The sequence below is a fragment of the Pteropus vampyrus genome, unplaced genomic scaffold (assembly GCF_000151845.1).
Source record: "Pteropus vampyrus isolate Shadow unplaced genomic scaffold, Pvam_2.0 Scaffold657, whole genome shotgun sequence".
In the NCBI taxonomy this organism is placed as follows: Eukaryota; Metazoa; Chordata; class Mammalia; order Chiroptera; family Pteropodidae; genus Pteropus; species Pteropus vampyrus.
The window spans coordinates 89,125-114,434 of record NW_011889438.1 but is presented as its reverse complement, the minus strand read 5'-3'; the positions used below and the strand labels follow the sequence as shown (position 1 = coordinate 114,434).

General features: G+C 36.2%; 1 protein-coding gene and 1 non-coding gene across 5 annotated transcripts in view; one reads left to right on the top strand and one right to left on the bottom strand.

Moving 5' to 3' along the window:
• The window catches only part of ZNF81 (zinc finger protein 81), a 90,230-nt gene extending 75,195 nt beyond the window's left edge, over positions 1–15,035 (top strand). For all 4 annotated transcript variants that reach the window (XM_011385097.2, XM_023525957.1, XM_023525958.1 and 1 more), the window contains one exon: positions 9,648–15,035. In XM_011385097.2, coding sequence (XP_011383399.1) covers positions 9,648–11,353 — 1,706 coding nt within the window. In that variant the 3' untranslated portion in view covers positions 11,354–15,035. The remainder of the gene's footprint in view (positions 1–9,647) is intronic.
• Positions 15,036–15,663: 628 nt separating this feature from the next.
• On the bottom strand, positions 15,664–15,773 carry LOC111733841. Its single transcript, XR_002778199.1, has one exon. It is a non-coding gene; the product is annotated as a U6 spliceosomal RNA (small nuclear RNA).
• Between the last annotated feature and the right edge of the window lie 9,537 nt (positions 15,774–25,310).

Genomic DNA, 25,310 nt, shown 5'->3' with positions numbered 1-25,310 from the left:
TATGTCCTCTTGTTGTATTGATCCCTTTATCATTATGTAATGCCCTTCTTTGTCTCTTATTATAGTCTTTATTTTAAAGTCTATTTTATCTGATGTAAGTATTGCTACCCAAGCTTTTTTTCATTTCCATTTGCATGAAATGTCTTTTTCCATCCCTTTTAGTCTGTGTGTGTGTCATTTGATCTGATGAGGGTCTCTTGTAGACAGCATATGTGTGGATCTTGTTTTCTTATCCGTTCAGCTACACAATGTCTTTTGATTGGAGGATTTAATCCATTTGCAGTTGAAGTAATTATTGCTAAGTACATAGTTATTACCATTTTAGTATTCATATTTATGGGTTTTCCCTACTTCTTTTTACAGAAGTCCCCTTAACATTTCTTGTAATACTGGCTTCTTGGTGATGAATTCTTTTAGCTTTTTTTTTTTTTCTGAGAAACTGTTTATCTCACCTTCCATTTTAATTGATAGCTTTGCTGGGTAGAGTAGTCTTGGTTGTAGGTTCTTGTTTTTCATCACTTTGAATACGTCTTGCCAGTCCCTTTAGGTCTGCAAATTTTCTATTGAAACATCAGCTGACATTCTTATGGGGTACCCTTATAAGTAACTAGCTGCCTTTCTCTTGCTGCTTTTAAGATTGTCTCTTTGTCCTTAATTTTTGGCATTTTAATGACAATATGTCTTGATGTGAGTCCTTTTAGATTCCTCTTGTTTGGGACTCTTTGTGCTTCTTAGACTTATGTCTAATTCCTTTGCCCAATTAGGGGTGTTTTCTGTCATTATTTATTCAAATCACTTCTCAATCTCTTGCTCAATCCCTGTGCTGCTTATGTTGGTACTCTTGATGTTGTGCCAGAGGTCTCTTATTCTTTTCTCTTTTTTTATTCTTTTTTTTTGTTTAATCCAATTGAGTGCTTTCTGCTACTTTATGTTGCAACTTACTGATTTGATCTTCTGCTTCACCTAATCTACTGTTGATTCCTTCTAGTGTATTCTTCCTTTCAGTTATTATATTCTTCATTTCTGATTGGTTTTTTTATGATTTCTGTGTCCTTTTTTACATTATTATCTCTCTGTTGAAGTTCTCACTTAGATCATCTTTCTCCCCCTAAGTTTATTGAGCATTTTAATAACCATTGTTTTATATCTTGTCTCTGGTAGGTTACTTGCCTCTATTTAATTTAGTTTTTTTTTTTCTAGAGTTTCTCCTGTTATTGGGATGGGAAAGTTTTAACAACAAACTCATTTCTTTAATTGATGTAGGGCTCTTCAGATTTTCTGTTTCATCTTTTGTCAGACATGATAAGTTATATTTTTCAAAGAATTTGTCCATTTCCTTTATGTTCTCTAATTCTTTTGTTGTCTAAGAATACACTCTGTATGATTTCAGCAAATTGTCTGTCTAGGGGAATGTTCTATGTGTGTCTGAAAGGAACATATATTTTATTCTTGATGCATGTTGTGTCATTTAATATATAAATGCAGTTTTTGCATGTTGTCTATTGCTTTACTGGATTGTATTCTGCTTGTTCAATCAATATTTGTTATTTTGGAGGATAAAAGCTGACAAGAAGATTTTAAAATTAATAGATATGCAAAGGACCTAGAATAGCCAACAGTCTTAAGAAAAGTGTGAAAGATTTACACTACGTAATGTTAATATTTACTATAAAGCTATATTAATCCAGACAGTGTGGTACTGATGTAAGAACAAACAGATATATAAATGGAACAGGAGAGTCCAAAAATGGACCCACACATATGTGGACAAATGAGTTTTCTAAAGGTGCAAATGCGATTTACAGTGGGAAAGGAAAGTCTTTTGAACACATTGTGCTGGAACAAATAGATATCAGTATTGGAGGAAACAAAATCCTTGACCCATACAAAAACTAACTTCATATCATATACAAAAACTAACTTCAGTTCTAGTATGACCGAATTGTTTCTGTTATACTAACCCATCTAACAGATAAAAGCTGTTAACTCTGAAAAATATACTTTAAAAACTGTTGAGGACACTGGAGAGTAACCAAAAGAACATTTTTCTGGATTATCATATGTTGAGTAATTTTGGACTGTATCCCAAACATTATCAATGTTATGTTATAGTAACGCTGTATTCTGTTATATTGTTATGTGTTTTTGTCATAGTAGGCAATTAACTAGGTTAGACTGAAACTAGAGATGCTGTCTCACCTAAAGTAGATAGCAACTCAGATCTCTGGAATTCCTCTAACTTCTGACTCTTCTCCAAAATTTGCCCGCTTTTATTCACTCTACCAGTACACGTTTTGTTTTGTTTTTCTAGAGATTATAGTTACTGTCTGTAGAAAGATGTTTTCAAGAGCTTACTTCTCCATATTAAAAGTGGAACTGTTACAATCAATTCTGACATTGACCCTGTATTCTGAGACCTTGCTAAATTCATTTATTAGTTTTAGTGAGTCTTTTTTAAATTCTTTTAAAATCTCTACATCCACTGTCATGTCTTTTTATCATTTCTTTTTCAGACTGAATGCCCTTTATTTTTATTTTATCTTGTTCCCATTCTGAGGGTAAAAGTTTTCAACCTTTCAGCATTAAGTGTATATTAGCTGTGATTTTCCTTAGATGCCCTTTATTAATTTGTGGCAATTTCTGTCTATTCCTAGTTTGGTGAGAGTCTTTAACATGAATGGATGTTGGATTTTCCAAATGCTTTTTCTACATTTATTGAGATGAGCATTTTATTCTGTTAATATGATGAATTTCACTGATTTTCAAATGTTAAGTTGACTTTGCATTCCTCGGATAAACCTTACATGATCATGATGTTTTATTTTTTAAGTATTTCTTGATTTGGTTTGCTAATATTTGGCAAGTTTTTTTGTCTTTATGTTTATGAGCGATATCATTCTTTAGTTTTTGGTATATTTTTGCTTAGAACATCTTTGATTTTAGTACCATGTTAATGTTAGCCTTGTAAAATGAGTTGGGAAATTTCATGCCTGTTCTCTCTCCTGAAAGAATTTGTGTAAAATTGGTATATTTGCTAGGATTTTTCAATGTTCACTTCTCTGTTTTGTAATTTTTGTGTAAGATTGCTTTAAATTTTATAATTTTTTCCTTAAATATGTGATAAAATTCACCAGTTAACTCATCTGGGCCTGAAGTTGTCTTTGTGGGACTAGCTTTAATTTCAAATTCAGTTTCTTTAATAGATATAGGGGTATTCAAATTTTCTATTTCTTGCTTTGATAATTTGTTCTTTCAAAGATTTTCTGCCTTTTTATCTAAGTTGTCAATTTGTTGGCATACAGTCGTTTTGTAATATTCTTGTATTATCGTTTCAAAGTCTGTTGTCTCTTGAGCAACATTCCCTCTTTCTCTGAAACTGATAAAATTTTAGTTCAACAGGATTCTATAAAAATACAAATTTGTATGCACTAATAGCATTTCCTGAAAATATATAAAGTAAGTATTGACAGTAATGAAAGGAGAGATAGTCAAAATGCGCATAGATGGATACTTTAACATACCCATGTAATTGATTTTTGTCTGTTTACAAACAGGAGAATCTGTAATGATATAGAAGATTTGAACATGATAAACGAATATGACCTAATTAACATGCATAGGTCATTACATTTTGCAACTATAGAATATACATTCTTCTCAGGTGTATATGGCACACTAACCAAAATAGATCCTATTTTGGGACATAAAGATAATTGCAACCAATTTCAAAGGATTTACATCATACACTATAGTTCTGTAACTACTGTTGAAATAAATTAAAACTCTGAACAGAAATATAACTAGAAAATGTTTGGAAAGTAAGGAACACACATCCAAATAGCCCATAAGTCAAAGAAGAAACCACAGTGTGATTAGTAAATATTTTGAACAGAATGATAATGAAAATATAGACACATCAGAAAAGACAAAGATAAAGAACTATTCAGATGGAAATTTATTACTTTATTTATATTGATATAAATATATATCAGAAAATTAGAAAAGTTAAAAATTGATAATTTAAGCTTGCAACTCTGGACATAAAATAATGAAAACTAACAAAGCCAAAAGTTGATTCTTTGAAAAGATTAATACAATTGATAAATCTCTAACAAGACTGATCGAGAAAAATGAGAAAACACAAATTCTTAATGCCATGAATGAAAAAAGCAACATCATTACAAATCTTGCAGAGGTTAAAAGAGTATTAAGAAAATATTATGACCAACTTTATGTCAACAGATTTGATAACTGAGGTGAAATGGGCACAGTTCTAGAAAAACAAATTATAAGAAATGTCACAAAAAGAGAAAAATCTTAGTCTTTTTTATCTATTAAATAAATTTAATCTTAAATTTAAAACTTGCAAACAAAGCTCTCAGCCCACATGGCTTCATTGCTGATTTCTTCATGTCATTTAAAGAAGCAATAATACCAATATTATTCAATTTCTTTTGGAGAAGCATAAAGAGAATACTTCTCTTCTCATTTGATAGCAAATTGAACTATATTAGAATGAAGAATTATTCTTCTTCAAAAGATATCAAAAAAGTAGATAGGCAAGCTACAGACTAGGAGGAGATATTTGTAATATATAGTTTTGACAAATGGCTTATATTTAGAATATATAAAGAACACTTACAAATCAAAAAGAAAAAGGTAGACAACCCAGTAGAAAAATAAATGGGTAAAAGACATGAACAAATATTTTTTTTAAAAAAGAAATATCCAAATGGCCATTATGTATATGAAAAGGTGCTGAACATCATTACTCTTCAGAGAAATGTAGATTAAAGCCACAATAAGACTACCCTACATACATTACACAAAGAAGAATGGTTAAAATTAAAAAGACTGATAATATCACATGTTGATGAGTATTTGGAGCAACTAGAATTCACATATATTGATGGTAGGAAAGAAATTCTTTCAACCACTTTGAGAAACAAGCAGTACCTATTAATGCTAAATGTACAGCTATCCTGTGTCCCAGCAGTACTACACACAGACATTTAAGAGAAATGAGCATATATTCCCACTAATGGAAATGTGTAGGAATATTCATATGAACATTATTAGCATAATTGCCCAAAACATGAACTATCCCAAATGTCCGTCAACAGGAAAATGGATGAATATTGTGCTATATTCTTACAATGTGATACTACACAGCAGTGAAAAAGAGCTACTCATACACACAAGAACTTGGACAAATCTCAAATAATTTGTTGAGCAAATAGGCCAGGCATATTATGTAAAGTTCAAGGGAAAACAAAACTGATCTATGGTGATAAATGATTGATGTTCTATGGTCAGAATGGTAGTTATCTCTGGGAGTCAGTTATTGACAGGGAAAGGCCACAAGGGAACTTTCTGGGATTATTATAGTGTTTTATATTTTCATCTAGGTGGTGGTTATATGGGTGTATACATATGAAAAAAATTCATTGAGCTCTACAGTTAAGATCTGCACTTCACTATATAGAAATTGTACTTCAATGAAAAAACAAAGGATTTCTTATACACATCATCTTATGAGCCTGTGAAATTATTCCTTGGGGAATGGTATTGCTTGATAATTAGGATGTACATATAGTACACAAGTATGCCCATTTCACCACATCTATGCCAACACTTGACATTATCCAGATTTCTTATTTTGTGGCCAATCTAATGGATATAAATGGTATTGTGTTGTTTTTATTCTTTCCCTTTCTAATATGTGTTATCCATTTAGGTTTTCCTTTCTGTGAATTGCTCATTCCTATTATGTTATCTTTTCTAACCGTACAGTTTTTTTCCTAGTCTTGATTTACACTTAATTTGTTCGTTTCCTTTTCTTTGGAGGCTTTTCCCCCACTGAGATGCCCCTGGCTATGGATGTTGTTTACTGTCTTCTGGATATATTTGTTTCTATAGTAATTAATTCAAAAGAGTCTTACATTCTGAACACTTAAGCTTTTTATTCGTATCCTGATGACTTCCATATTGAAGCCATTAGTTGCTGTATAATAACGGGCTCTAGTAATACATTTACCTGCATACCAGACAGTTCCCATAGAATATTCTACTTCATTCATCTTTACTTAGTATGTGAGGAATTGGCATCATCATTGCCAAAATCAGGAATCCTCACATTCCAAAGTTTGTCAGATTCTGCTGTGTTTCTTGTCTCTTTCCTCTTAGTTATCTTCTCTTACTAATAACTCTGCAATTCCTGTCCCCCAACCCCCGCTTTTTAAAATAATACTATTTAGATATTTTTTTCATATGAATTCCTAGTAGCTTTTTTTTCTGGACAGACGACTCTTCATTTGTGTACTGTTCATTGAATCTGTGGGCTCAGGAAGGGCATAGAGCTTTCTATTGCAAGAGCAGATTTCTTAGAATGAATATTGATAACTAGTGATCTAAATATTGTCCAGTACAGCAGGAGTATAGAAGTTAAGTTTTATTTATCTTATACATTATGTGTGTGTGTGTTAAATAAAGTGTAAAGTGGAACCACTTCTAAAACCATGCCTAGTAATCCAGTGCTTAATATTGCCAGAATAAATTAAAGCCAAATGTGTGAGAATAAAAACGCAATTTAAGAATAAGAAGATTATGGGGTTCTTGAGATTATCATGCTAAATGAAATAAGTCAGACAGAAAAAGTTGCGAACCATATGATTTCACTTTTATGTGGAATATAAAACCGAAAGCAACAAACGAACAAGACAAAAACTCATAGACACTGACAACAGTTTAGTGGTTACCAGAAGGAAAGAGGGGAGGCGGGGATGTAGATCTGGGTAAACGGGGTCAAATATATGGTGACAGAAGGAGATTTGACTTTGGGTGGTGAACATACAATGCAATATACATACAATGATGTATTATTGAAATGTACACTTGAAACCTATATAATTTTATTAACCAGTGTCACCCCAATAAATTTAATTTAAAAATTGTTTAAAAAGAATTTTAAAAAAGACAAACACCAAATAAAACAAACAATCCAATTTTAAAATGGGCAGAGGACCTGAATAGACATTTCTCCAAAGAAGACATACAGATGGCCTACAGACATATGAAAAGATACTCAACATCACTAATCATCAGGGAAATGCAAATTAAAACCACGTGAGATATTACCTTACACCTGTTAAAATCATCAGTGAATCAACAAATAACAAGTGTTGGCAAGGATGTAGAGAAAAGGGAACCTTCATACACTATTGGTGAGATTGTAAATTAGTGTAGCCAGTATGGAAAACAGTATGGAAATTCCTCAGAAAATTAAAAATAGAATTTCCATATGATCCAGCAGTTCTACTGCTGGGTATTTATCCAAAGAAAACAAAAACACTAATTCAAAAAGCTACATGCACCCCTGTGTTGATTACAGCATTACTAGTAATAGCCAAAATATGGAAGCAACCTAATATGTCAATCAACAGATGAATGGATAAATATGTCAATCAACAGATGAATGGATAAAGATGTGAATAAAGATATATATATGATGGAATATTATTCAGTAATAAAAAACTGAAACCATGTCATTTGCAACAACATGGGTGGACCTAGAGGATATCATGCTTAGTGAAATGTCAGACATGAAAAAACAAATACCATATAATTTCACTTATATGTAGAGTCTAAGAAAAAAAAACAAAAGAATAAATAAAACAGAAACAGATACATAGATATAGAGAAAAGCTGATAATTGCCAAATGGGAGGGAATGCGGATAGGAATTTTTAAAAATGGTAAAGAGACAAGAAAAAATTTAACAGAAAAAATATTGGGCAAATTTAAAGTGTTAAAAATCAGTACTAAAACAATGTAATATTTCCCACGTGAGAAAAGTCTGTGAATGCGCATCATACTATTCAAAGAAGCTAACCTTCAAATTACTAGTTTGGTAATAATGAAAGCAAAACAAAAAGAATAAAAGGATGAGATTTTAGATGGCGCATGTGTCTGGAGTATAGTATCAAACTGAATAACAGGGGAAAACTGGATTTGATGACTCAGCATTTTCAGTATATAAAACCTCTTGCTGATGAAATAATGTATATTTTTTTCTATTTTAAAATGATTATGAAGAATCTAATATGTTTCATGTACTGTACTAGTAAAGGATTCCCACTCTAGGCAAGAATATTATATTAATTACATTAAAGCTAATGCACAGTAATAAAGAGATTATAAGATACAGTGACTTAAATGCTGAAGAATTTTGTTTCTTTCATGTACAGTTTCTAATACCACAGGCCATTGGAAACATCATTACTCATGTTTATTCAAGAATCCAGGGTCTTTCCATACATAATTCCACCATCTCTTGGGGTTTTTGTGGCATTCACATGTTTAGATATGTATTATTGCCAAGTCCAGGTTTCAGTAAGCAAGAAAGTAGAAGAGGGTGTAGAGGAAACATGCCTACTGTCTCAATGCTCTAATTTTCTCCCACATTCTCTTGATGAGAACATTGTCAATGGCCACACCAATTTTCAAAGGAGGCTGAAAAGTGTTATATGGCTGGGTAGCCACATGCCTGGCTACTACTCTTTTAATACAAAAGAAAGGTGGAATAGATTCCAGTGGGCAGCTTTTAATTTACTATAGATGGCTTGTTCTTTCTCTGATTTTATACTTCTTCTTATACAAATGTACAATATATAAAAACAATGTTAGACCCAAGAAAACAATTACACCTGATGCAAAGTTGGAGTGTAGATATCCACTTATTATTTGTATAGGTCACGATGGCTATGACCACAGCATATATCCTATAGGCATGAATCAATTTTTTTCAGTTTTTTTTGAGATATAATTGTCATACAGCACTGTATAAGTTTAAGGTGTACCACATAATGACTTGACATACATGTGTTGTGAAATGATTACTGCAGGAAATTTCATTAACATCCATCTCATATAGATATAAAAAAGAAAAAACTTTCCTTGCGATGAGAACTTTTAGCATTTATTCTCTTAGCAAACTAAATTGTTTTGTTTTGTTTTTGATCATATGAATTTGGCATTGTTACAAATGAGCCAGAAGCAGTGAGATTAGTGAAGATTTAGAATCAAAAGCTAGGACTTAGCTTAGTCTCTGAGGACTTAGACTCTGAGTCATCCCCGTTTTAAGTATAGGCTCTCCATGGATATTTCCCCCTAAAACCCTTGTCTTTTTAATCTTCAATCCACCCTATTTGATATTTAAACTTCCTACCAAAACTGGGCTAGATTGCTTATGTTCAACTCTAATCTCCAACACTTAATGACCATGTTTTAGGGCAAATTATATATGTAATCATTCTGAGCTTTACTTTCCTTATCTACAATAGGTGGATAACAGTAGAAAATACCTCATAGGGCTTTGGAAAGGATTTTTTTTCTTTCTTTTTTTTTTGGAAAGGATTAAATGAGTTCATATGTATATATTTCTTAGAACAATGCTTGGAACATCATAAGTGTCATGTACAAGCTTGGCACATAATAAATATTATGTATGTATTTCTTGTCGTCATTGTCATAATCATCATCATCATCAGATTTGCTGGTTTCCCTGTGTTTGATTTGGATTAGCTTATGTGTACCTTTTAACCTTTTGTTATCCTTTGTGTCAATTTTACTTTTTCTTTCTCTTTTTAGATGGGAAGTTTGGGATTAAGATCTCACAAAAAAGAAGTTCTAGGAAAGCTTCATTTTATAGTGAAATGGAGGGTGAAGATACAAGAGATGGTCCCTTGTATTCTATTTTAGAAGAACTGTGGCAGGATACTGAACAGATAAAAAGATATCAGGAAAAACAGAACAAATCTCTGAGTCATGCTTCATTTGTCAATAAGAAAATATTGAATGCAGAGTGGGATTATGAATATAAAGACAGTGGAAAATTTGTTCAGCCAAGCCAAAATTATATTATTCCTTCACAGAAAAGACCTGGTAAATGTGATTCATTTGGAAAGAGTTTTAAGCATAATGTAGACTCACATATTCATAGTAAAAACAATGCAACAAAGAACTTTGATAAAATTACTAGACATGGACAAGTTTTTGCCCAGAGTTTTTATACTAACCTTGAAAATACACATAGGAGAATGAAATTCTGTGAAAGTAATCAGTGTGGGAAAGTCCTCAGCCTCAAACAAACACTTAGTCACAATATGAAATTTCCTGCTGGGGAGAAAGCAAACACATGTACTGAATTTGGGAAGATCTTCACCCAGAAGTCACACCTCTTTACATCTCAGAGAATTCATACTGTGGAAAAAACTCAACTTAGCAGATGTGTAAATGTTTTTACACAGAAGCCACTACTCAGTATATATTTGAGAGTTCATAGAAATGAAAAACTATATATATGTACTGAATGTGGGAAAGCATTCATCCAGAATTCAGAATTAATCACGCATGAGAAAACTCATACTAGAGAAAAACCCTATAAATGCAGTGAATGTGGAAAATCATTTTTCCAGGTGTCATCTCTACTGAGGCATCAGACAACTCATACTGGAGAAAAACTCTATGAATGCAGCGAATGTGGGAAAGGTTTTTCCCTGAACTCAGCCCTCAATGTACATCAGAAAATTCATACTGGAGAGAGACACCACAAATGCAATGAGTGTGGGAAAGCCTTTACTCAAAAATCAACACTCAGGATGCATCAGAGAATTCATACAGGAGAGAGATCCTATATATGTACTGAATGTGGGCAGGCCTTCATCCAGAAGGCTCACTTAATTGCACATCAAAGAATTCATACTGGAGAGAAGCCTTATGAATGCAACGAATGTGGGAAATCATTCCCTTCTAAGTCACAACTCCAGATGCATAAGCGAATTCACACAGGAGAGAAACCCTATATATGCACTGAATGTGGGAAGGCCTTCACCAACAGGTCAAATCTTAATACTCACCAGAAATCTCATACTGGAGAGAAGTCTTATATATGTGCTGAATGTGGAAAAGCCTTTACTGACAGGTCTAATTTCAATAAGCACCAGACAATTCATACCGGAGAGAAACCCTATGTTTGTGCTGATTGTGGGAGGGCCTTTATCCAGAAGTCAGAGTTAATTACACATCAGAGAATTCATACTACAGAGAAGCCTTATAAATGTCCTGACTGTGAGAAATCCTTTTCTAAGAAACCACATCTCAAAGTACATCAACGAATTCACACAGGAGAGAAACCGTATATATGTGCAGAATGTGGAAAGGCCTTTACCGACAGGTCAAATTTCAATAAACACCAGACAATTCATACCGGAGATAAACCCTATAAATGCAGTGACTGTGGAAAGGGCTTTACTCAGAAATCAGTTCTGAGTATGCATCGCAATATTCATACATGAAAATAACTCTGTTTCTTGAAAATGAGAAAGCCTTATAACAGAAGTCAGGTCTAAGTGTGTATCATAAAATTCATCCAAGCTAGATCCTATATGAATACATTGCATAATAAAAAATATTTGTCAGGGTCTCTCACCTGAAATGAGAAAAATTATTTAGAAGAGATCCTTTAAGAATGCATTGAATGAAGGAAAATTTACATATTTGCATGGCTTCACAAAATATAATAATAATTCATACTAGGAAAAATGCTGTTTGATGCATTAGGAAAAAAGCCTCCCCATTATAAAGTATTATAAAGCAAATTGTTAATAAATTCTTTATAGATGGAGTGTACAAACTTTTGTAAATGACAGTCATGTTTACTGTGTTATATTAAGCATTTAAAGTGACAATGAAAATGTCGCTATGAAAATGAAAGGTAGTACAACAAAATATATTTGATACATAGACCTACCGTCAGTTCTGTAGGGTTTTTGTGGCAGAATACATTACACAACAGGAAGAATAATTGAAGTTTATTTTTTTTAATTTAATATAATTGTTTCTATCAAATATGTTTCCTATTGAATATTTCTTGCACATGAATCCACAGTTTTAAAGTCATTTTGGTTTTATATATGCATACATCTGCAGATGTAATTTTACATGAACACATAAATATAATCCTGTCATTCATATTGATTTTCATGACATATTTTTATCTTCTTTCATTGTGTTACAGTGCAAAACAGCCAGAGTTCTCTTCTTTTATGCTTGCCCCTTTGCAATGTTACTCTGTTGTTTCTCTTATTACAAGGTAGAGCCTTCTCTCTACTCCTTGACTTTGAGCTTGGCCATGTGACTTGCTTTGGCCATTGTACATTATCAAGGAGATTCAAGAAGAGGTTGGAGAAATGTGAAAAGCCTGCCTTAAGGCCTGCCCTCTCTTGCTGCTCTTTGGAATTCTGAGACCTTTATGTGAAGAAACTCATATTACTCTACACAGGAGATGAAAAGCTAGATGGAGCAGTGGTGAGCCAGCCCACTTGAGGCCCCTTAGGCCAACTGCCAAACATGGGAGTGAGGCCTTCCTAGACCTCCAGCCCCAGCCAAGCCACCCTATACCAGAAGAGCCATACCAGTTATCTCAGCCAACTTGAAGAATTGTGAGATAAATAATTGTTGTTTTCAACTGCTAAGTTTTGGGATACTTTGTTATACAGCAATGCTAATAATACCTAAAGGTATATGCATGGGGATGGGTATCGTAACAAAACATAAGATATGTGGCATTAGCATTGGGCCAGAGCAGCAGGTGGAGACTGGAAAAAACAATGAGGAAAACCATTAAGAAATGCTGGAAAAGATGGCATCCCATATTATTTAGTAAGGAAAAAAATAGCAAAACAATCGCCATGCTCTGTGGGAAGATAGAAAATGTATTAAGTGAACTTGTGGATCTGGCTAAGGAAATTTCCAGCAGAATATTAGAAATATCAGTTTGCTTCTATTAGCTGCATATGATAAGATACAGAGAGATATGACCCAAGAGAATAACTGTTGCATTTGCTAGCAGAATTCAGAAGAAATACAAAAAGCCAGGACATGCTGGGTTGGAAAATAACTGTTGCACATCTCCAGTCTCTCCAGCCATTAAAATATTCTCAAGGTGAAAAAAATGTCCTCAGGGTAAAGATCAAGTCATGAGTGTGGCTGTAGGACCCTTTGTTAAAATGTGAAATATTTAAGTGGTGTTTGGGAGATCCTCTCAACTAAGCTAAATGGCTTCTAAAAACTTCATGATATTGTCCCCAGTAGCCTGACACACTGCTCAAAGTAGAGAGAGGCCTGTCTTAAAAAGAATTGTCAATGTGGCATTTAAGGTATGGAGTAAATTTAAACTAGATTCATAGAAAACCTATAAAGTTTTAAATAGAGTTTTACTAACGGAACTACCTCCAGGTTGGACTTAATGGGACTGAAATGGTCTGGAATGAAAAGTGGCCTCTGGACTCCCCTCTCTAACTTCTATGAACAGGAAACAAACTGAGAAAGTTACTCAGCTGCAAACATGGGCCATTTCTTATGGGAAAAGAAGAACGTCTCAGAAAGAAGACCCAAGAACAATATATTAAAATGGACTGGGGAGCCATTCCCAGGTAGAACTGTGACCTAATCAAGAAACGTTATCTGCCTCTGGTACAGAGAGACCTGACATTTGTTTTGTGGGATTTCAGAATTGTTATGGAACAGTGACTGAGATGTGCCCCTTCTTCCTCCCCCTTTTGAAGTAGAGTATCTATTGCAGTTATCCTGTTCCTATGTCACGTGTGTGTGTGTGTGTGTGTGTGTGTGTGTGTGTTGTGTTTGGTTGTGTGGGTTCGGAATCATATAACATGTCATTTAGCTCACGCAGGTCTCTGAATGAAGAAACTGAGAAACTGCACCCAGGGAGTCTCAGCTGCATCTGAACCCGATACAGAAGACTTGAGGTCCTGGATTTCAACCTGGTGCCACAATTTGGGATGAGACATTTGGAGGTCTTGGAATGGGGGTGAACTTTTTTTTGCATGGTATGGTAATGTAAATAATATATGACCAGAAGGTAGACTGTGTTAGATAGAAAAATGCTATAAATGTCTTCCATTCCTATATGTATGCCCCTTTTCAACCTTTATTTCTCTTTGTGTTTTAGTTGGGATAATTTCTATTAACCTATCTTCAGGTTCACTGGTTTTAACCCTTACCCTGGCTCTGTCAGGTCTGCTGGTGAACCCATTGAAGCCATTCTTCATCTCAGTTATGTTTTCATTCTAGAACAATAAATATAATGTCTCTTTCTCTGAAGAAGAGGATGGGCAATAAAACAATATAATAATATTGCATTTTCCCCACATTTTAATTATGTAAATTTTTAATCATGTAGAAATATTGAAAGAATAGCACAATGGACACATATAACTTTCATCTAGATTCAACAATGTAAATTTTTTCCTGAAAAATTCATGATAAGTTATAGATACTATAACATTATGCTCATAACTACTTGAGTATTCATCTCCTAAAAGTAAGGACATTCTCCCACATAACTGGATTATCATTATCAGACTAATTCTATGATATATCTACTCCATTTTATTTCTTTTTTTATTGATTATATCTCCCTTCACCTTTTTCACCCATCTCCTACCTCTTCCAGTCCATTTTTAAATTTCTCCCATCATCGCCAAAATAAAGTTTACATCTTTATTTAGATATAATTAGCACACAGTAAATGGAACTTGTTTAACATGTACAATTTGAAGAGTTTTGACATATGTGTACACCTTTAAGACCATCACTACAATAAAAATAATGAACATTTATTATCCTTTGTCATCCAGCTGTCCCTTCCCATACTCTTCCCCCCAATCTTTGGCAACCACCGATCTGTTTGATGTCATTATAGTCTGCATTTTCTACAATTTTATATAAATGGAATTATACCATAGGTATTCTTGTTTTGTTTGGCTTTTTTTTATTCAGCATAATTATTTTGTGATTTATTTGTGTTGTTACATGTATCTATATTTTTATTGCTAGGCGGCATTTCATTGTATAGATATACCAAATTTGTTTATCCATTCATGTGTTGATAAAAATCTGTATGGCTTCTAATTTTTGGCTGTTGAAAATAAAATTGATAAGAACATTTGTATACAAGTCTTTGTGTGGACATAGTTTTCATTTCTCTTGTGTAAATACCTAGGAATGAATGGTTTGGTCATATGGTGAGTGTATGGTTAACAATTTAAGAAACTGCCAAACAGTTTTCCAAAGTGTTATATCATTTTACATTACCACCAGCAGTATATACGTGTTCCATTTGCTTCATATCTTTGCCCTTTTCATTTTAGCCATTTTAGTGGAAGTGAAGAGTTATCCCACTGTGGTTTTAATTTACATTTTCCTAATAACTAATGCTGTTGACCATCTTGTGCTTATTTTTCATCTATATTATTAGCTTGGTTGATGTAGCTTTTAAAATATTTTGACCATTTTTAAACTGGCCTGTTTATTTTATATTTGAGTTATATGAGTTCTTATATATTCTAGATATAAGTCCTTTGTTGGTTATATATTTTGCAAACATTTTCTCCCAGGTTTGCCTTTTCATTTGAATAAGAGAAGAGCACAAGTTTTTAATTTTAATAAGTCCAATTCATTTATACTTTCTCTTATAGTTCATACTTTTTGAGTCATGGTTAAGAAATTTTTGCAAAACTCAAAGTCACTAAAATTTTATCCTATGCATTCTTCTAGATGTTTTATAATGTTGGCTCTTACATTTAGTTCTGTGGTCCATTTCGATTTAATTTTGTGTGTCATCCTTGTACAGGGGCCATGCTAATCTTCCCTGTATTGTTCCAATTTTAGTATATGTGCTGCTGAAGCGAGCACCATTTTGATTTAATTTTGTATATGGTCTTAGGAAAGGGTTTAGGTTCATTTTGTTTTGCATATGGCTGTCCAGTTGTTCCAGAACCATTTGTTGAAAAAGATCATCCTTTCTTCATTGAGTTGCTTTGTCATCTCTGTAAAAAAATCGGTTGGGTTATTTCTGGAAGTACTTCAGTTCTGTTTTTCTGTTTTTCTGTTTGCCTGTCTAAATGCCAGTACCACTATTGGCATTGCTATAGCTTCTGTATTATTGTAGTGTTACTGATTACTGCAGCTTAATTAGTCTTGAAGTCAGGTAGTATAAGTTCTCCAACTTTACTCATTTTTCCACAGTTGTTTTGGATATTCTAGGTCTTTTGAATTTCCATATGGATTTTAGAATCAGCTTGTTGGTTACTGTAAAAAGCCTGCTTGTGTGTTGATTGAGATTCAATTGAATCTATAGATCTATTTGGAAAGAATTGACATTTTAGCAGTATTGAGTTTTCAGTTCTATGAACAGGGTATATCTTTCCATGTGTTTAGGTCTTTAATTTCTCTCAAAATTGTATTCTGGTTTTCTAGTGTACAAATTGTATACATATTTTGTCAAATTCATAAATATTTCATATGTCTACGTTATTTTAAATAGTATTAGTTATTTTAAATTTTTAATTTCCAATAGTTATTTGCTATTATATAAAATACAATTGACTTTTGTATATTGATCTTGTATCCCATAACCTTGCTAGGCTCACTTATTAGTTCTAGTGCCTTTTTTGTAGATTCTGTATACTTTTCTGCATAGACCTCTTGAGTTGGAGGAGCCTGGGAGGTGGTTCTATAAATTGTCTCCTGGAGATTTTGAAATGAGGAAGTCTTGAATCTGTGAACCCTTGATCCATTTCTGCCTTTCTGCAGTTATTTGGGCTCAATTCTTGGCCAAAACCTTTATCACCTATGCCATATAAATTTCGGCACATAAACTAATAAACCTGATGAACTTGAGCAGAGCAATCTGCCTACCTTTTTTTCCCCATCTCTGTCTCCCAATCAGAACACAATCACCTCAGTTCTGCTCTGGCAATGAAATAAGGTAGATCCTTGGGGCTCAGTAGCTCCTGGTGAACTACTAAAAATTCTGTTGCTCACCCTATAAATACTCTTCGGTCTCAGTGTTCCTCTTCCCTCTAAAAAATAAGGCCCACAAAGGGGCCAGATCCTCTGGTTCATGGAAACACCCCAAAATAAAGAACAATGTGGTTATATCTATCAGAGGGCATGCGCCAGCATGATATTTCTCATTGTGGGTAAGTCCACAAGTCCCATTCCCTTGCTCTCTGTCTTCCCCTCTGTATACAACTCTCCCTTTTGCCCCACTGTACCAGTGTAAGTATCAGGACTTTCCTTCTAGGAATTTATGTCCTGAGCCGCATGTTCAGGCTCCACAGCTGAACACTGAGAAAGACACTTTGTGCTGACCACTGGGACATGGTCTTTGTTTCCTGCAAGCTCTTTGAGGAATGGGGCCCCACATCCTTTCTATTATCCTTTTTATTATCCTAAATTTGATTTGGAATTATCAATATGAATTAAATGATATACCTTCTCTTAAAACATGGATTTCCTCACTCTGTTCCACTAAATAGAACAGGAAATCATGACCAATCCAGAGCCACAAGCATCCCTAACATCCAGATTGTGGTATCAAATACCATTCCCCACTAAAAGGAACAAGGGCTCCCTGGAGAAATGTCTGATTCCAGGTCTGGGGCAGCTAAGATATATGATGAACCTGGAAACTGGAATATCAGAAAGCAAAAAAGCTAAAGAGTACTAAATCCGTGTCAAACAGACTCAGAAGCCAATCCAAACAGGCTTTTATTGGACAAAGATAGGACAAATATGCATCAATAAGAGTAATAACTGCAATGGGCTGAAAAATATCAAGTATGTTTAAATTCATGAGTTCACAGTGGTACTTAAAAATATTATTGGTCATCTTTGGAAAATGCTAAAGAATCATCTCATTTGATAATTGACTAAAAAACGAATCAAGTATTTGTCCTGAACTTAAGTGAACTATTTTTCAGTGTAACCAGATAGTTAAAGAAGGAATGACAGAATTGGAATTCTCTGTAACTCCTAATGAATTAGTGGATCTAGGAAGTATTTATCAATAGGTAATACTATTACAACAAGAGAAAATGACCAGTCAATATGTGCCTCCTGTAATTATCTTTTGTGTAGTTGTCTTGCCAAAAAAAAGAAAGCAGTTTTGCATGTGATCAACCCCAAATATAACTATCAATTCATATGAAATGTAAAGTATAAAAGAACATGTTTGACAACACCACAGGGATGTAATTAGCAAAAGCCAGACTGTGGGAGACTGTGCAGGACAAATGACCTGGGTTTTTAACAATAACATAAAATACAAGAAAAACCATTATAGAGGAGAATCTATCTATAGATTAAATACACACAGAGAACGATCAGCCACTTACAATGTATACACTTGTGGTGTATAGACCCTATAGTGACCTAATCATTCCTGCCACCTGGTATTCATGCCCTTTATAATTACCTCTCCTTGAATGTGGAGAGGATCTGTGACTTTCTTCTAGCCAATAGAATATGGCAAAGGTGATGGGATTTTGCACATGTAGTTAAGGTCCCAGATCAGTTGATTTTGAAATGATTAAAAGGAATATTACCCTAGGTGTGCCTGCTTAATCAAAAACTCTTAAGGACTGAGCCCTCTCTGAGGTCAGAGACTCTGTCATTGGTTTTGAAGAAATAAGCTGCCACAAAATAAATGACCATGATGGAGAATCCCATGTGACAAGGAAATGTGGGCAGCCACTAGGAGCTGAGATAAAGAGAGAAATACACAATTCAACAATATAATTGGAGATTTCATTAACTCACTTTCAATAATGAACAGAACAACCAGGGAGAAGATCAACAAGGAAACAAGACATGAACAACACTAAAAACCAACTAGATCAAAATATATCTATAGAACACTCCATGCAACAGAAGTAGAATACATGTTATTCTCAAGTACACATGGGATATTCTCCAGGAGAAACCATATGCTAGGCCATGAGTTCCTTCCTTTTGGTTTAATTCTGTGGGACAAGAGATATGGAGAGCAAATGCTAAGCTGATCGAGCTTTTCCTGTGTTTGTAAGCAATAAGCTGTCTGAATGAATTTAGGCTCCTTGTCTCCTTACTGGCTTAATATGAAAGTGGGATGAATCAAACTAACAGCTACAATAGTGATCCTTGTGGCCCTAATAGCCACCACACTGCTGTTAAGAGACTTATTACTCCACAGAGGATCCCACAATGAATAAACCAGCTCATCACCTGATGGTGCCTAATGATTGACAAGTCTCATCCGTGCCATGGAGTCTCCAATCAGCTTCATACTGCATCGATCTTAATACAGACATGCAAAGACCACCAGACATTTGAAGACTTCCAACATGAAAGAGAACAAAACATACAAGACAATTTTAAAAGAAACTCAGAGGAAATCGAGACAATTTAGGGAGCAGAACAACACTTCAAGCAAAACTATAATTTTTATCATCAAAAATGTCTAAGAGAAGGTGTTGCCTTCATGCAACAAGAACAAGGTACTATGAACACAAAAGAATTTGGGGAATTAAATATATGCAAGAGCAAATATAAAATCATTCAGTAGAATGACTAAAAGACCAAGGAACTCTGAAAACTTAGGACAAAAATTCAAAGAAAGAGATAATGAAAAAAAAAATTAGAGGAATTATATGTTCAATATCTAGTGTTCCAGAAAGATGAAACAAAAGAATGTCTGGAGAGAAATAAGAAAACAAAAACAGTTTAAAAAAATGTTTCAGAAATTTTCAATGCATGAAAAATAAGAACATATAGAGTGAAATTTCAGAATGAGGCCATACATATTCCAAGCTCAGGCTGCTGTTTTGTTGATACCTGAGGTCTCGAAAGTTATTTTCTAGGGCTTACAGTTGACCCTTGAACAACATGAGGGTTAGGGGTGTTGATCCCCTGCACAATAGAAAACCCATGTGTAACTTTCAACTCTCTAAAATCTTAACTACAGTCATCCCTCAGTATCCACAGGGGATTGGTTCCAAGACCTCCTGTGAATACCAAAAATCCACAGATGTTCAAGTCTGTTATATAAAATGGTGCAGAACAATGTGTACAGTCAGCTCTCTGCATTCATGGATTCCTGATCGCAGGTCAAAAATACTGTTTTTGATCCATAGTTGGTTGAAGAGGCAGATATAAAACCCGGGGTTATGGAGGGCCAACTATATTTATTGGAAAAAAATCGTGTATAAGTGGACCCATGCAGTTAAAAACCCATGTTTTTCAAGGGTCAACTGTATACTCTTTGCTCTTTCCTGTAGACAAGTCACCTCAATAGTAAGAGACTAATATCAGTCTTAAGTGCAACATACTGATTTGAAGTATTATGAGATATTAGCTATGTGCTGGCAGATAGTTACAATACTGAAGATGATTTAAAAGAGTCCGGGCACATATTAAAATATAAAATATACTTAGTTCATGGGTCTCTTTTTCTACTCACTGTCAGGGCCACCATGTACAGCTATGCAGGTTGCACACTGCAGAGCTCCAGGGAGTGCCATTCAGCTAGAATATAATGTGAATGGTTCTCCTGGACTTCTACAGCAAGGTGGTCTTTCTCACTGGAGTTCCATCCCTTGACTAACTCAAGTTCTTTTTTATCCACTCAGGCTTCAAAATTTTATCTTGCAAGAGGTATGGTTGGGCTAAATGATGTGACTGTCTCATCCCAGCTCTAACCCTCACTACATATAAATTAAATTCTACTGGAAGAGTATCAGCTGCATTCATGTCCAGAAGTCTTCTGCGCAGGGCAGTTGATTGGGTCTCCCACAGGGCTTGCAACCTTAGGACTCACAATGTGGTATTTCAGGTTGTACTCAAAGGAGTCTCTTCTTATGGTACGTGAGACTCTGGAATTTTCAACAATCACAGTGAATCAGGACAATTAATATTTCCTCCAACTATGTCTTCACTACTGATTTTGAGTAAATCCATAGGGAAGAAGTAAGTAGTCATAAGCCTTCGCTTTTCACTTATAGGATTGGCCAGGCACTCATGTTTTTCCATTCATCTATAAAAATCATTTCTAAGATTCTCTTTGAGAGATGGCTACAGAGCCATTATTCACTTGTCACCGGTATAAAGGACAGTTTTTCATATTGTAGCTAAAAGAAAGTCTAGGTTCTGAAAGATATGTAACTTTTAGGTTGCCCTTTAACTCAAGCTCAAGTCCTCTTGGTCTACATATTTCTAGTGAGTCTCTGGGAGCCCAGTTATCTAAAAGCAGTGTCCCAGCTGGCAAACAAGGTCACCAATTCTCACCTTTCTGGTCTATGGTAACCAAGCCTCCTACAACCAGATTTGCTACATCGAGTGTGGTCCACAGACCAACAGCACTGGCATCACCTGGGATGTTAATTCTTAGAAATGCAGAATCTCAGGCCCACTCCAGATCTGCTGAATCATTTGTTTTGAGTGTGTTGTAATTGCCCATTGAAGTATTTTTATGATGGCTGTTTTAAAGTCCCTGTCGGATAATTCCAACATCTGTGTCATCTCAGCATTAGCATCTGTTGATTGTTTTTTTCTCATTCAAGTTGAGACTTTTCTGATTCTTGCTAAGACAAGTGATTTTTAAATTGTATCCTGGACATTTAGGGTATTATAAGACTCTGGATCTTATTTGAATCTTAGTAGAACTCCCCTGACAATGATCTAGGTGATGAAGAGGAGTGCTACCTTATTATTTCCAGGTGGGGTTGGAAGTAGTTTCTCCACTTGGCCTCTGTTGACAGCAGGGGTTTGGGGTAGGGAGTGGTGTGAGGGAGCTTTTGTTTGATACTTATAATTGATGTAAGGGTAAGTGTGCAATTTCCTTTGACCCTCTGAAGATGCTACAGAAACCAGTGCCCAGGCATGCCCCCCAAACCCATTACAGCCACAGCTTCTATTATACCCACAGTATCCATTGCTTCAAAGAGCAGCATCCTATGTACTCTGGAGGAGGAATGAGGTTTCCAAAAGCTGTGTCAATGGCCAGGTGCTTCACCAGAAGTCACAACTGTGGTGAGAGATCAGGCATTGTTTTAACAAGAGCTTCCAAGATACTGGTGTGGGGACATCTCTTCTGGGAGCTTCTGTAGAGTCTGTAAGGGTAGGACAGGGTGACTAAATGTGCCAACAGAATTTAAAGGGTGAAAATTACCAGAGTTGTTGGAGGGATTTCTAGGAGTTGTTAAAGGCATTCGAAGTTTCTATTCCCAGTCACCACAACTAACAGCAGGAAACAAATAAAATACCCTAGCAGCAAACAAATTTTAAAACTGAGTTTTTGCTCACTCACAAACTGCGCATGCATTGATCTGTTCCTAACCAACATACCAATGATAAAGACCAGCACAAAGTGGGATACATCCAAGAGTATTGAAAATAGAACTGACGTTGGAGCTGCAATTCACAAAAGGTTAGTCAGAATGAGCGGCCTGACCCCGACCAGATTAATTGCTGTCATGGACTGAATGTGTCCTCCCAAATTTCATATGTTGAAATCCTAACCCCCTTATGTGATGGTATTAGGAGGTGGAAACTTTGGAGGGTGGTGGGTTTGGATGAGGTCATGAGGGTAGAGCCTCCATGATGGGATTGGTGCCCTTATAAGAGACCAAAGAGCATTTTCTCTGTATCTTTTGTTGTAGCCACCAGACCCCAAAAGACACACAGACCACCAGAAATCAGTGAGTTATAGGAAACATACTCTTTATTCAGCCAGCTGGGTCTGCCAGGGGTACGCAGACCCCAAATTAAGCAGCCCCGAAATGTAGAGGTACAGGGTTTTTAAGCCCTAAATCCCATTCCTCATTCTGTCTTAAACATAAAGGTCTATTTTTCTCCTATTCACTACCTGTCAACCTACAGGTCAGGTGTGCAAGCGGGGGTACAGAAGCAGAAAGCATATTGTTAGAATGTTATGTTCCCATGGGCGATAGCCTATGTTCCCATGGGCAATGGCCAAGCAGTAATTTTCTGGCCAGCACACTATGTCTCTCTCCCTCCCTCCTTCTCTCCCTCTGTCCTCTTTTTCTCTCACCCCCCCTACACACACACACACTGTTAAAGGAAGGTTTTCAAATAGGAGGGAAATGATAACAGAAACTTGGGACATCAGGAATGAAGAGCAACAAACTTGATTAAATAGCTGGGTACATATAATAGACTATTTTCCGCTTGAGTTCTTTAAAATATGCATTATGATTGAAAGCAAAAATTAAAACATTGTCTAGTAGAGCTGTTATGTATGTAGTTGTAGTAGTCTGGGTCCAATCAGGAAAATTAACAGTGGCTAAGTGACCTGTTTGATGAGATTAGTATTATCAGTGATCTCAACTGAAGTGGAGTACTATTTTTCAAGACAATGGGAGAATGATTCTGAAGTCTAGTCAGAGAACATCAAGCTGTCACGATTACCACAGGCCCATAGTGCAAGGCCCCAGGGGTCCAGAGCAGTCTCTGTTGGGGCCTTTGTGAGGTGATTAGGTCTCAAGGGTGGAGCCCTCATGAATGGGATTAGTGTCCTTATAAAAGTGACTCCAGAGGGCTGCTTCCCTCCTTTGCCATGTGAGGACACAACCATCTATGAAGGAGTAAGCGGGCTCTCACCAAACACAGGTTCTGCCAGTACCTTGATCTTAGACTTCCCAGCCTCCAGAACTGTGAGATATAAATTTCTGTTGTTGATAAACCACCCAATCTATTGTATTCTGTTATAGCAGCCCAAACTGACTCAAACCAATCAAGGACAAACTGCTGAACTGCCCTTGCCCTCCACATCCCCATGCTGCACATACTCTCTGCTTCTCTCCCGCCTTCAGATTCTACCTGTGCATCCCGCCTCTCCACTCTCATTCCATTCTCATTTGAAATCCCCTGAGCCCAGTCTCGGTTTGAGGCATGCTCCCCGTAGGCTCCGTACACAGTTCTCACAGTCCTCATTGGTCTGTTTCTTTTCCTTCTGTTCCCAGTCGCACTCCAGAGTCCTCCGCAATCTCGTATAATTCTATAAAGCACAGCCCTTCCTATCTCCCCATTGGTCAGTCTGGTCTCTGGTTCGCCCCACCCCCGGAGAGATGGTAAGGGGTACGGGGCGGCTGGAGTCTCAAGTGCGAGTCCACTCTTGGGATGAGGGAGGCTAAACTTAGGCCTCTTGCTTCGGTCGGACTAACCCGAACACCGTAAATTCGCTAACACAAAGTAAGAGTGAGTAACTGCTGAGCGTTCCTTGAAGCCAACAGGAAGTATGAGGCGTTCACGTGGCGGGTGAAGTAGGTGGGGCAGTCTACATGGTGGGTAGGGCGTGTGGGGCTTTAAACGCGGGGTGGGGCATTTGGAGAATTATACGTGGAGGGTGGGGCGCTTGCGTGAGGGCGGGGTTTTCATGGGCGTTCTACGGGAAGGGTATGGCATTCTTGATCCCGCCCACCATAGTTTCTCCGTGCCCACTAAGTGGGAGGGGCGCGTTAGAGCAAGATCTACTTGTAGTTTCGGGCTCGGGATGGTATTACCTAGCCTTTAGGACTTCAAGCTGTGGACGAACCTGAGCCTTGGACGTTTGTGGTCTGTGTGTACTTGGGCATCTTGTTCTTTTTCTCTCTGTGCCTCAGTTTCTTCATTTACGTCATGGAGGTGAAGAGGTTAGCTACCTCGTGACTTGGTGTAGAGCGTTCCAAACTAGGCTGTGAACATACGGAAAGGGGGTGTTAGGTGTACTAGGGCGAGAAAGGGTCATCCTGATTAGAGGAAGATAAGCAGAGACTAACAAATAAGTTAACATTCGGGCTTTATGAGCTAGCACTGTGCTATGCTTTACTTTGTGCAACTCATTTTATCATTCTAATAAGATAGCAGGTGAATGCTATCGTCATCCCCAATTTAGCATTCCGAGAAGGGCAGTGAATGAAACATACTTCCAGGTACTGGGCCTTTCTGCTGAGCTCTGCCCCCTCCTGTGTCACAGCCTCTTGCTTGTGAGTAGCCTGCCCTCCAGGAACCCCAGGATGGCTGGAGTGCTTCCCCAGCACTAGACCAAATTTGACGCTGTGGCTTTTCCTGCCAAGGCTATGAAGGAAGTGGCCTGGGTGTAGGACTGCCTCACGAATTACAAGGTCAGCCAGACCTAATAGTTCCATGACAGGTAAGACTGCAAAACATAGGCCACCTCCCAGGTCTGACTCAGACCACAGAGCAATGCATGGACCCCCAACTTTTATGTGGGTTATTTCATTTCCTGACTTCTTGACCCAGAAAATGGGAACACTAAGCACTCCCTGTAATAGCCCGCTGAAATGTGAAAGGGTTAAAGAATAATTAAAACCTGAAACTGGACAAAGGAAGTCCACAACTTAGGCCTAGTTTCTGGAACCCCTAACCACATTCTGTTAATCATGAAACTTG